Genomic DNA, 13135 nt, shown 5'->3' with positions numbered 1-13135 from the left:
CTTAGTCCATGTCCATTATATAACTATAATTGGAAAATGTTTTGATAAATAGGTGAAAGATTTATGGTACTAACTTTACATACAACAAATTATTTGTGATTATTATTATTATCAATTAAATGATTTATTTATTTAAATTTAACCAGGAACTGAGCTTTCAAAATATATAATCTCTCTGTCCTGGGCGGCCATGGTAAACATCCTGGGAAAACTATTTCAAGTATTAAGTATGAACTGTAAGGACAACATTTTTCCTTAATATTTGGTTACCTCTCTTTACATGAATACCTATTGTGTGTCAAAGCACTGAGTTTTGTGTAATATTTCAATATCTTAGTGTGTGATAGATCTGCCTGGTAAAAATATCGGAAAACAAAGAAACACTAGGTGCATGAAATAACTTGAGTTTAATAAATTCAGCATTTATTTGATTCTATTACACTCTAATGAGCAGAACTATGTGAGGAAGTCAGTAGTTTGTTTAACAAAAAATTGAAAAACTCTTTAAAGTAACCATATTTTAAAAAGGAAACTCTTCTTGTTTAAATGCTACTGTAGTAAATAAAATATAGAAGGCAACTGTTTTGTTATAATCTGTCACTTCAATTTGCAGAATAAACTTTCACCCTCTAAATTATTCATAGCTTTACAGAAAAAAGGCCAAATGTCTAAGCACATGATTTTATCTATATTGCCTGTTATTCTAACAGCCCGATCACCGTGTCAATCAGCTTTTCCACTTCCTGTGAACTTGACCTGCTGTTCTCAAAGAGAACACACCTGTTTCCACACTTTTCAACTATTTCTTTCAGACCGGGTTGGCAGGAGTGAAGGAAATCCTTCAAGGTGATTTCTGCCTGCTGCAGGTCGCCTCCTCGTGTGAACAGGATGATTGTTTTTTCTTTAACTTTACTCCCAAAATCTTTTTCTAACTTTTCCATGATGTCTCTCTCACCATCTGTAAATCTGCTCACATGCATCACGAGTACATACACACAGGGTTCTGACCCACAGAGCTGTTTACACTGTTTTACATGTTTGTCCCAAACTGATGCTTCAATGTCATCATCAAAGATATCTGGGCTATCAATCACACGTACACGTAAGTCCTTCATCTCAGTTTCTGCCACCTGGAATTCTGTGGTGACCGGCTTTGAACTGGGTTTAGACATGAAGCTCTTCTTTCCGAGGATGGTGTTTCCACTTGCACTCTTTCCAGTTCCAGCCATTCCCAGTAGAACAAGGTTCACTGTGGTGATAGCACGCTTTCCTGTATTGATATGTACAAATAATAATGGAAAGAAATCAGTTGGTATCCTACCTTAAGAATGAATAAATGACAAAATAAACATGTATGGTTTCTTTAAATTCAGCTACGTTGTAAAAACATGCATCTTACTTTTTAAACTCTTCTTGGTGTGTGTAAATAATTCTTTGCTAAAACTGCCAACTGAATTAAAAGGGCATAAAAGAATTTTGTCAGTTTTTAATGACACATCTGGGATCATGTGAAATATTCTCATTCATGGAACAGCACAACTTTTTGTATTTGTTGGTAAGACGCTCCTGAGAGAGATGTGAGTTTACCTGGCTTTGTTATGTCACTGTGTGATCTGGACATTGTTTGTGATTCATAGTCAAACCTGTAATTTTGTTACAGAGCAATTATAAACTCAGCAGGCAGCTGTTTAATGTTTTATAAAAACTTAATTATTTTTATAACAATAATAAAAATGCAAACCTTCTCTATAAAATACAAACATTTTATAGTATCTGTGTACAGAGCTAAAATAAAGAAAATACTTCAAATTGTGTTTGCATGAAGTTAACAGTCACAGTTCAACAAGTCTCAAATTTCACCTTTGCCTCTTAGAGCCTGGCACCAGTAGTCTGTGTTTAGCCAGTTTGTCCAGTTCACTGAAAAGCTGCTGGATGGTGCAGGATGTGAAACAGTAACCTGAGGGTTCACATGTCAGTGGCAGCACGACTGTGAACTCTTCTCTTGGTTTTCCAGTTTTCTTACTCAAATCTTCTATTTGCTTCCCCACATCTTCTGGTGAAAACCCATCCTCTACCACCAACAAGCACATGTCACTGTGGGAATTCTCAGAAAATAGTTCCTGTATGTCATCACAGAATAAGTACAAGTCAGGTGTACATGTGATCTCATATGTATAATTCTCATATATCTCGATGTTTTTGAGAATCTTTCTCGTGGGTAGCACAGACAAATCTTTCCCCAGGATGTTGGTTATTAGGGCTTTCTTCAAAGACTCTGTTTTTCCAAAGACAACAACTGAAATCTTGTCTGTAAAAATAGTGAATCACAGTTTTATTTTTTGATAGTAACAACACTATATATAAAATTTAAACATGTGATTTCAATAAATATTTAGTAGATATAAAAGTGTTGCTTTGACTTGGATTATGCTTTTTAAAAATATAACATTACAGAAACAGTGACAGTAAACTTACTATGAGACATGCTGCAGGCAGAGGCTGTGTGGATGTCTGCAGGCTGTGACACTCTGTTTGTTTTATATGAACCAGTTATGCAAATGCTGGAGGTGTGTCAAAGTCTGCAAATACTTTCTTAGCAGTGCAGCAACAAGACTGAAAAAAAATTAACACAGCCTTGAGATGACAACATCTGTGATATTGTGGGGAGAAAACCCCAGTTACATGACGCCCTATGAGCAAGCACTCTGTGACAATGGAAGTATTTACTTGTTTGTAACAGGGGAAAAGAGTGTAATTCTGTTCAACGTGATAAGAAGAAGTCAAAGTTGAAATTATGAAAAGTGAAGTGAATTATGTTGTATAAATGTGACTATTGTAATAAAAAAAAAAAACCTTTTGCTACAGCGATGAAGGGAGGAGGGGGGGGAGGGAACAGTAAGATAAGCTCAAATCAGATGATGTCACAATAGATGATTGGATACTGGTAACGCTGGATGTTGGTTGTGTCAGAGGATGAACAGAGACCCTCTGCAGATAAAAATTAGTTTCATTGGGTCATCGCAGACGAGTCAAGGACTGGTTCACACAGTGCATTTTTGCAGCAAGAAACAGTGGATTTGGTCTTGTTTTTCCAACCCACTGTGGTTCTCTCTCTGTCTCACTAAAACCTAATAGTGTAGGTATTTAGCAACAGTTTAGATTTAATTATTTAAAATTTACTTAATAAAGTGTCCTATCTTCAATTAATTAAAGTCACAATTAAAAGTTTATTTTGTGGACATTTCCTGTTTTTGGTATGACTATTTGCAACCACCTTATTGAGGTTCTAATAGGTTATTATAGCTTCTAAAAATTCAGGTCCCTGGGGCTTATTTCCCAGGCCAAAAAAAATAATCCTTCAAAACATTTCCAAGTGCCATAGATCATTAGGGGGGGAGCTACCATCAGTTTCTGTTAATCAGTCGTGGTAAAACCCCATAGATCAAAGACTCAGATCCTTTAAACAGAGAGCCGGTCGAGACTTCTGTACAGAGGTTCTGCACAAATTCTACACAAAGACTTTAAAGTTCTTAGTGAGTTCATGGAGTAGTGTTTCCAGGCATCCCAAAGAAGGCATAAAAGGCCCTGGAAACAATGACGTGTCTATTTTCATTACCCTGAGGTTTGTTACATGGAATACATGGAGTTGGTTTCATTAAAAGACTTATTGATTAAATGACATTGTCTTTCTACAGGAAGCTCATATGTCCAAATCATCTGCACACACATCCACCTTACCAAAGTTCCCTCACACCTTTTACAGTATAGCTCAAGGAGGTGTAGCTATATTGACAGTGTTGGGGAGTAACAGAATACACGTTCTGGCGTTATGTATTTAAAATACAAAATATGAGTAACTGTTACAGTTACTGTTTTAACTTGCCTAAAGAAACATATTTAACATATTTCAACGATGTCTTCTCTGTGCGGTTAATGAATTGTGAAATAAAATATGTCATATAGCCTTTTACAAGTCAACAATTGCAAAAAATAACTTAAAAGCCTCTGGAATTAAATAATGTTACAGAAATAATGCCTCATCTGCAGAAGAAAAATTACCAGTACTGGGTTGGTACGAGGGAAATTTATTTTCCAGTTCGTCTGAAAAGATGGACTTTCTTTTAGAGCTCTTTTAAACATCATTAGGCGCGTTGCTGCATGCTGTCTGTCCCGTTTGTGAGCGCAAAACAAGCACTCACAAAGCATCAACTCGGGGATGACGTCACAAATATCTGTCGGAATATAGGGAAACCTGGGCATTTTTATCAAAACATGAAAAGAGGACATGTCCGGGGAAAAGACGACGGTTGGTCACCCTAGGTTGTCTGCTATCTATTTTTGGTAATTCCACACTGGTGGAAACCCAAATAAAACACACATTAAGAGGCTCTAAAGCCTGGGTCTCAATCTCGCGACCTCTACTTGCAGCCCGCCTAGTGACGTGAAGAAATATTTTTAAAAATTATTGTTCAAAACATTATTCAATATAAAGGCAACAGGCAGAGTGTTACAGGCATAGCCCTAAAGAATGTAGCCTCATGGGCAGTGTAGCCCAGTTGTAAGTAATCTATTGAGACTCGACTGTACACCGTGTTCGTGTTTTCCTCTGAAACAATAAGTTCCGTTGGAGCAGTCTTTCAACGCCTCTCTCTGTCTCTCGCTAGCAAAGTTGACCCAGACAACAAAGTAAAGCTAGTTTTTGGTTACGAGCCCGACATGAACCCGACGTAATAGCCAGAGGTCCCTTTACTACGGTTGGGAGCCGCGGACCTGTTTTAATTATGCGCGGAATAGTTTTCTATACATAGAATTTTCTATATGAAAGCTGAGACTCTACATTATATCCATGTCCATTATATAACTACAAATGGAATAGGTTTAAGTAGGTTTAAGTAGACAGGTAAAAAAGATTAAAAATAAATAACTAAATATGTATTTCCAAATACATATGGAACTAACTGTATGGACCAAATTGACAACGACTCGTCCTTTTTTCATCACTTCTTTTCTTCACTTTTGGATCACTATGAAACCACACTTATAATAGGAGGAGACTTCAATCTGGTATTGAATCTAGAAATTGACAGGTTCAGTGAGTCAAAAGAAGTGCCAGACTGCAGACATTCTTAAACAACATGTGAGTGATTTAGGTCTTTGTGATGCTTGGTGTTCATGTCGCCTCTCAGGGATTACACATTCTTGTATAGACTACTTTTTAGTTAACAGATGGATTACAAGAGATATTACAGACACTATCAGCAATCATTCACTGAGTCGAACTCTCTGAGACAGAAAAGAGTCAAAATAATACCTTACTCTTCTCATAAGAAAAAGAACAAACACTTGTACTAAAAACAAAAATGTAATCTTTAGAATCTGCTTCCTCGCCACAAGAACATATAATTAACACCATGAGAAAACTAAAGCTAGAATTAAATGAAATGAAATAATTAACAGAAGAACATGGTTATTGTTGCAAATCTGCAATTGGAGAGCTTTGAACGTGGTAATAAATTTAGGAAATTCCTTGCTAATGGGTAATGATCAATAAATAAAAACACAACTGTTTATTCTATTAAAGAGTCAACTGGGAACATTACCCATGATCCACAACAAATAAATACATCTTTTTATGAGTTTTATGAAGCTTCACAGCATCACAGATTATTCCCTCCATCATTGCTTTTGAAGAATTTCTTAGCAATATAAATCTACAGAATTTAAATGATGAACAGATTGTAGCTCTGGATCCACCTGTGTCAATGTCTGACTTCCATGAAGCCATACAGCATCACCCAGACAATAAAGCCCCAGGTCCGGATGGTTTTCCAGCTGATTTTTATTTTAGCCCATGCTAGCTGGATATGCTGGTTTTAACAGGGAGCCAATGAAGGGAAGCCAATAGGAGAAACATGCTCTCTCTTTCTTGTTATGAGTGGCTGTGTGCAGACAGGAATAGGACCCAAGGTGCAGACTCAGGAGACAGTCGTGAACTCAAAACAGCTTTAATGTAAAACTCAAAATATAACATAACTGGAAAAAATCTAAATAAACTTAAACCGGAGGACTGACAGAACACACAGCTAGGTAAACGGTAGATCGCAACCCAGACACAGAGAAACACAGGGCTTAAATACACAGAGGGAGCAATCAGGGAATGAGTAACAGGAGGGAAACACAGCTGGGGCAAATCAGGCCTAACGAGACAAGGGGAAGCGAAACCAGATACATTAACATCAGACATGGACTTTCAAAATAAAACAGGAAACATGACACAGACTGAACTAAAGACACAGACTCGCACGCACTGTAACAGAGGGAACAGAGACGTGGGACCAGTGCAGACACAGACACTGACTGGACACGGGGATATAGCAACTGAGGATACACAGAGACGCGAACTAGACAAGGGGATACAGCTGACAGGGGAGACAGAGCAACTAGAGAAGACAGAGACAAAAACCATAAGACAGAACTCAAAGAAACCAAAGACTAGAAATTATAAATAATATAATAAACTCAAAATCCTAACATTTCTAGTCTCTGCCAGTACTCTTGCTGCAGCATTTTGGATTAACTGAAGGCTTTTAGGAAGTTTTTAGAGCATGCTGATAATAATGAATTACGGTCGTCCAGCCTAGAAGCAAGAAGTGCATGAACTAGATTTTGGGTGTCACTCTGAGTCAGGATATCTCATATTTTAGAGATATTTTGCAAATAGTAGAAAGAAGTCCTACATATTTGTTTAACATCTGCATATTTTAATTATTTTAATTTTCACTGAGTCTTTGCAAGTGTTCGATCCACAAACATCAAATGCTCATTTTTTTTTTGCTATGATTACTGTATGTATTCTTATTACTAGTGCTATTATTGTTAGATATAGGTTTTTTCAAAGGTATGTTTGAATCATCAAAGGGTCTCTGTTACTTGAAAAACCTTTGGTCAACATTGAATATTTACCAAACTTCATTTTATTGGTGAATTTAACATGAATGATTTACATCAACAGGCTATAAACAGAAACACAATAAGAGACAAACTCCATGCACCAGTTTCAATAACAACCGAATTCATAATCAGTCGCTGATTAAAGGCTGATTTTGACGAAGGCAAATAAAAAGGGAAACAAAAGAAAACATTTCTAACTGAACAGTTCAGGCTAGTATTTCATGCTCTGTTTATATCTTTCTGTTTAACAACTTATCATATCCAAGCACTTCATAGTGTTATCATTGCTGCTGTTCTTGGATCATCCTGATCACTTTCTCCATTAAAATTGCCACTTGATGTGATGTTGGCCTGCTGTTCTCAAAAACAACACACCTGTTGTCACACTTCTGAATTATTTCTTTCAGACCAGGTTGGCAGGAGTGAAGAAAATCCTCCAGCTTAATGTTTGCACAGTGCAGGTCGTCTCCTCTGGTGAACAGGATGATTGTTTGTTTTCTAACTTTGCTTGCAAAAGCTTTTTCTAGCTTTTCTATTATGTTTCTCTCACCATCTGTAAATCTGCTTGCTTGCATCACAAGTAAATACACACATGGTTCTGACTCACAAAGCTGTTTGCACTTTTTTACATGTGTGTCCCAAACTCGTGGGTTGATGTCATCATCAAAGATGTCTGGGTTATCAATGACACGTACATGTATGCCATTTATCTTTGATTCTGCCCTTTGGCACTCTGTGGTGACCGGCTTTGTACTCGGCTTACACTTGAAGAATTTCTTTCCGAGGATGGTGTTTCCACTGGCACTCTTTCCCGTACCGGTCATTCCCAGAAGAACTAGGTTCACTTTGGTATCAAAGTGATTTTCTGTGTCAATGAAGAACAAAAATAAGTGACAGTGAAATAGAAATAAATATTCTTTCCAGATCTGAAGAATAATCATCTACAGCTAAAACACTTACAAGACTTTTATCTGAACAGTTAAATACGCATTTAAGTATACACATAATTATATCTGCATGCAGTTCGCATAATTACACCATGCTATTCCTGCACAAGAGACTCTTTATCTCAATATTTTAACTTCCTGATTAGATAAAAAGTAAAAAAAAAATGTTAATAATAGAGATAAAAATTTCAAAAAATGTCCCACATTTGAAACTATGTACGGGGATAGTGTAGGGCTCTTTGTTACATCTGCCACTTTTATAAAAAGGCTAAAGAAATGTTTTTGACATACACATCCACACACAGAACACGACAATATTGTGAGATACTGCTGATAAAGCTGAGTCTTGCCTTCCATCCATTCATGTTTGCTTCTTAAACATGAATTTAAGCTGAGGTCTCCCAAAGCTGTCATAGATTGGGGATCTGCAGCAGACCTGTAATATAACAGAACTAAATTAACTCACCAGGAAACTTTGTTTTTTGGGCAAAAGATCTATTATGTTTGAAACATTACAATATATATATATATATATATATAATAATAAACCTAATAACTAATGAATTAATATGATTACTCAGATTAAATAAAACACTGTTCTTCTTATGCAAACTTATGTGATATCATAAATATTCATTATATGTTACTGATTTTTTAGGTTTACCTCTTATGACTTAACCCCCGCTGTTTGTAAGGCAGTTCTCTGTAAAGCTGCTCCATGGTCATATTCTTGAATGGGTACTCTGTAGGTTTAGAACTCAAAGGCAGCACAACTGTGAATGTATCTGTAGGTGTTCCACTTTTCTTGCTCAGATATTCTATCTGATTCCACACATTTTCTACTGAAAAGTCACATCTTACCACCAACAAACACATGTCAGGGTCTGGATTCATAGCAAATTGTTGTTTTATGTCATCACATTGCACGTCCAAATCTGGCATGCATGTGAAAACATATGTCTCGTTTTCATATATCTTGGTGTTTGTTAGAATCTTTCTTGTGGATAGCACAGATATGTCATCTTCCAGGATGTTGGTTATTAACGCTTTCTTCAAAAACTTCCCATTTCCCAGGATGACGACTGAAATTTTGTCTGTGAACAAACACAAAATCCTTTTTCTCTGACACTGTTTAAGAGCAACATTTTCTCTCTACTGCTACAAAATTCAATCATTAAAACTGTTAAAAAAACAGCTATAAAGCAAAGAAACCTTTTCAAATAAACTTACCTTCAGACATATTTCATTAGTCTGGTGTGTCAAAACTCTGCACGGTGTCTTCTGCAGGCTGTGCTGCGCTCTCTCTTTATTATATGTACCTGTTATGCAAATGCTGGAGGTGTGTCAGCTGTGGAGCTATAAATAAACCATGTGTTGAAAAGAAGCTTTAACATTCTTCTCGCTCACACGTGCAGTGAAAACAGTGACATTAAGATGGCTAAATTTCCAGCAGGTAAGACTCAAAGTTAATCTTCTGTCTGTATGATTGTTTTTTGTTGTGTATACAGGTTAAATCAAGGTTGTAATTTGTGTTTCAGGTCCTGATTTGAGGATTGTGATGCTTGGAAAGACCGGTGTGGGTAAGAGTGCTGTTGGAAACACCATTCTGGGAGACAGATATTTCAGATCTTCTCCTTTATCACGGTCAGTGACTGAGGTCTGTCAGAAAGGTGTGACTCAGTGGGGTAACAGGGTAGTTAGTGTTGTAGACACACCAGGGATCCTGGACACTGCAAAATCAAATGAGTTCATCAAAAGAGAAATTGTGCGTTGTGTTGAAGTCTCCTGTCCCGGTCCTCATGTGTTCCTGTTGGTCATCCAAGTGGGTCGATTCACCAAAGAAGAGAAAAACTCAGTAGAAGCCCTGCAGGAGCTGTTTGGCCAGGCTGCAAATCAGCACATGATCGTGCTGTTCACTCGCGGTGGTGATCTTGGAGGCATGACCATACAGGAGTACGTACGTGAAGCTGAGGAAGGACTTCGCCGCATCATCCAAAGCTGTGGAAACAGGTTCCACATCTTTGAAAACACCAGCAAAGACAGAACGCAGGTGGTGGAGCTGGTCAACAAGATTGATGACATGGTGGCAGCAAATGGGGGCAAGCACTACACAGATGCCATGTACAAGGAGGTGGAGGCTGCAGGTATCATGGGACTTAAGGCTGTTCAGTATGAGTTCCTTGAGGCCCTACTGAAGCGTATTCAAAAATTTTTTCTCATTCTTCACAGAGATTAAACTATTGTAATGAAGAATCTAGGCTCAGCATGTATCGATTAGGAGTCTCTGACACAGACCTACGATGTATATTGCTGTGTAGCATCAATAAACTTGGATGTATGAAAAAAATGTAAAAAAAATATTTTGATGATGTTGTTTTGCTTCTTGGTGTTTTGGTACAGACAAAAGCATTTTAAAATAAATAATAATCACAATATGAGCTCTGCTTCTAAAGTATATTTTGTCTTAGGTGGATCTGGTCCAATTTGTAGTGGATGTGTGATCATGACAGTTTATTGTGTATTTAAAACTTTGCACTATGTAAATTCATTAATTAATGTATTATGCATTAAATGTGAATTGTGTGTATTCATTATCACTGTAAACTTCATTAGAAATATAGTGCATATATTTAATGTTGACTTTTCATTAAGTTATACAATTAACCATTTATAAATGTTTTGAAAATATAGGGTTAAGGGTTAGGTTTTGGACAACATCATCATGATTATGTCAATAATAAAATTGATAAAATTGATATCTTTTTCTCTTAATATTTTTTTCTATTTTTCTATTTTTCACATTACAACATGGACAAACACATTTTTCAAAATATATGCATGTACAAATACATGCAAATTCTATTCATTTAGTTCCTTTAACTGGAGCTCTGTTAGTTAAACAATGTTGAATTGAACAGCTCAAAATCAACATTTCATTTTCCATGAGAGATAAGGCGCAACTTATGAGTGAGTTTTTCCTCAAAAATTCTTTATTTTACTACATTTATATATTTGGGATGTTTAGTTATTTAGATTTTAATTTAAATTATTCATTGGGCTATGTACATATTTTTAAATGCCAAAAAGACAATACCACTGTGTTAATAAAAAGGAGAAAAAACTAATGAACTCAAAGAGAAGATATTACTGACTGTAAAAGTCAAATGTGGATTTCTCAAAGTGTAGTTCAGAATTAGGTTTTTCTATTATTCAGTATTTAGTTGATCTATTTTGAACTGTCAAAATGACTCAATATTCTATGTAAATAAAAGAGAGGTGACATTTATAATTTAATGGTTTGGTCGTTTAGTGTTTGAATCTTAATCATTTAAAATTTCTCTCCTGAGAAATAATTTCCTTACATCGTTTTTAATTTTAGAAACATCCTGGCTCAGATGACACTGAAAAACTAGTTCATGTATTTATTATTTCTAGACTGGACCACTGTAATTCTTTATTATCAGGATGTCCTAAAAATTCACTGAAAAGTCTTCAGGAAGAGTGATTATACTGGCTTCCCTTCATTCCCACTGTTGCCAAAGTGGTTGTTCATTGGGGTCATATGTTTGTTGAGTTTTTTTTCTGTCTTCTCAGTCTTCTTTGTATTGTAGAGTCTCTACCTTAAAATATAAAGCTCCTTGAGGTAACTGCTGTTATGATTTGGCACTGTATAAATAAAAATGAATTCAACTGAACTGAATAGGGACCGTTTTCCTCATTCACACAAAAGTTTAGAAATAAGATTCAAGATTCAAAGCGTTTATTGTCATGTGTGCAAAGAAAAAGCTTTTCTCTAATGAAATTCTTTCCCTGCTGTCCACATGCAGATGCCCGTTAATATGTACAAATGGATAAAATACAAATAGGATTAATAAATAAGTGGAAACAAAAAAAAGAAAAGAAATTGAAGTGTTAAATAGATTCAATTGCAAAAGAGTTATGAGCTTAATATGCTGGTTTGATATGTGAGATAACCTGATGTGCAAAAATTAACATTAATGTTAAAATAGGTCAGCTATTCTAAAGTCAGTAAATAAGCTTAATGTAAAAAAGCAGAGCTGGATTTTGGTTACTTAAGTACATGTGTGAAAGAATGCAAAACCTAGTCTTACTTGACCAAACAGCTGGCATTAGCAGTATAATGATGTCAGTGCAAAGTTTTCACTTTTTGAGGGCTTATTTTAATTTGAAGAAATGCGATTTTGTTCTGTATTTTAGTGTTGGACCTGAATAGGTCAGTTGAGGTTCGTTGATTGATCACATTTGTCAATCTTGAGCTTAATATATTTTAAAGGAGACAAATCTGAGATCTGTTATATAAAAAGTATTTACTTCCTTCACACAAGAAGGAAGTAAGACACCTTTTAAACCAAACAACAAGGTTTTCACACTTGAACACGTTTCTGTAAACAAGGAAACCAAAGTTTCCAGAGATTTCTGAGATCTCTATCAGGTTCTGTAAGATGTTCCGGTTGCATTTTCTTTTTTACATGAATTAGATATGCAAAATAATGACAAGGAAATGTAGTCCTGTCAGTTCCAACAGAGAACAGGATGTATGAATTTTTAGGATCTGATAAGATCAAAACAAAATTCTCTCTATCTTCCATGTCTAGTTTAATTGGATGCATTCCAAATGTGCCTTTTTAAGGGGAATTTTTTCTGTCTCTCACACCCTTGAAACCATAAATATAAAAGGAATGTTTTAGATGCCAGGGTTTGGCAAAGATGTAAATGCAGGCCTCTCAGAAGGAAAGGACTTGATGAAAAGCAATATTTTACTGCTGATGTAGATCCAAAACCAAACAAAGTGCAAAAGAGAAATCCAGAGCACGAGGAACAGAAATGTAAAGTCCCAGGAAACGCGTGTTTTCATTTTCTTGAGGAACTCAAAAAGAGTAACTCAGGGAAGAACATGAGAGAAAATAAACAGATTTCTCAGTAAAGAGGAGACAAGACTATGAATAGACATAATATTGATTGGAGAAAAAGCTGATGAAACTGACGGCCTAGGGGTCAAGGTCCACCCAACCACTGCGTACCACCCGCAGGCCAACGGGATGTGCGAGCGTTTCCACCGTTCGCTTAAGGCTGTGTTCCGTGATTCTCTCACAGATGCCAACTGGGTGGACCGCCTTCCATGGGTTTTACTGGGGTTGCGCTGCGCGGTTAAAGAAGACCTCGGGGTTTCCTGGCTGAACTTGTCCTCGGTCAGCCTCCCCGGGTCCCCGAGGAAT

The 13135-nt window shown here is 36.4% G+C and overlaps 4 protein-coding genes across 4 annotated transcripts in view; 2 read left to right on the top strand and 2 right to left on the bottom strand.

The window, feature by feature from the left end:
• Positions 1-13135, top strand: part of LOC309713828 (uncharacterized protein) — a 150029-nt gene that overhangs the window by 79360 nt on the left and 57534 nt on the right. The gene's annotated exons all lie outside the window — the stretch shown is intronic.
• On the bottom strand, positions 458-2502 carry LOC309714258 (GTPase IMAP family member 6-like). Its single transcript, XM_082546557.1, has 5 exons — positions 2476-2502; positions 1861-2308; positions 1588-1643; positions 1400-1450; positions 458-1270 (listed from the first exon to the last, which is right to left on the bottom strand). The coding sequence occupies exons 1-5, from the start codon at positions 2483-2485 to the stop codon at positions 699-701; spliced, it is 1137 nt and encodes a 378-aa protein (XP_082402683.1). The 5' UTR covers positions 2486-2502; the 3' UTR covers positions 458-698.
• On the bottom strand, positions 6959-9174 carry LOC309714259 (GTPase IMAP family member 4-like). Its single transcript, XM_082546558.1, has 4 exons — positions 9129-9174; positions 8563-8992; positions 8249-8334; positions 6959-7816 (listed from the first exon to the last, which is right to left on the bottom strand). Exons 1-4 carry the CDS (start codon positions 9136-9138, stop codon positions 7233-7235), a joined length of 1110 nt encoding a protein of 369 aa, XP_082402684.1. The 5' UTR covers positions 9139-9174; the 3' UTR covers positions 6959-7232.
• LOC309714564 (GTPase IMAP family member 7-like) lies at positions 9297-10134 on the top strand (the record flags this gene model as incomplete). Its single annotated transcript, XM_082547108.1, has 2 exons — positions 9297-9351; positions 9437-10134. Exons 1-2 carry the CDS (start codon positions 9333-9335, stop codon positions 10132-10134), a joined length of 717 nt encoding a protein of 238 aa, XP_082403234.1. The 5' UTR covers positions 9297-9332.

Source organism: Aulonocara stuartgranti (assembly GCF_965226115.1).
Source record: "Aulonocara stuartgranti genome assembly, chromosome: 9".
Lineage (NCBI taxonomy): Eukaryota > Metazoa > Chordata > Actinopteri > Cichliformes > Cichlidae > Aulonocara > Aulonocara stuartgranti.
This window is presented reverse-complemented; position numbering and strand designations above follow the sequence as displayed.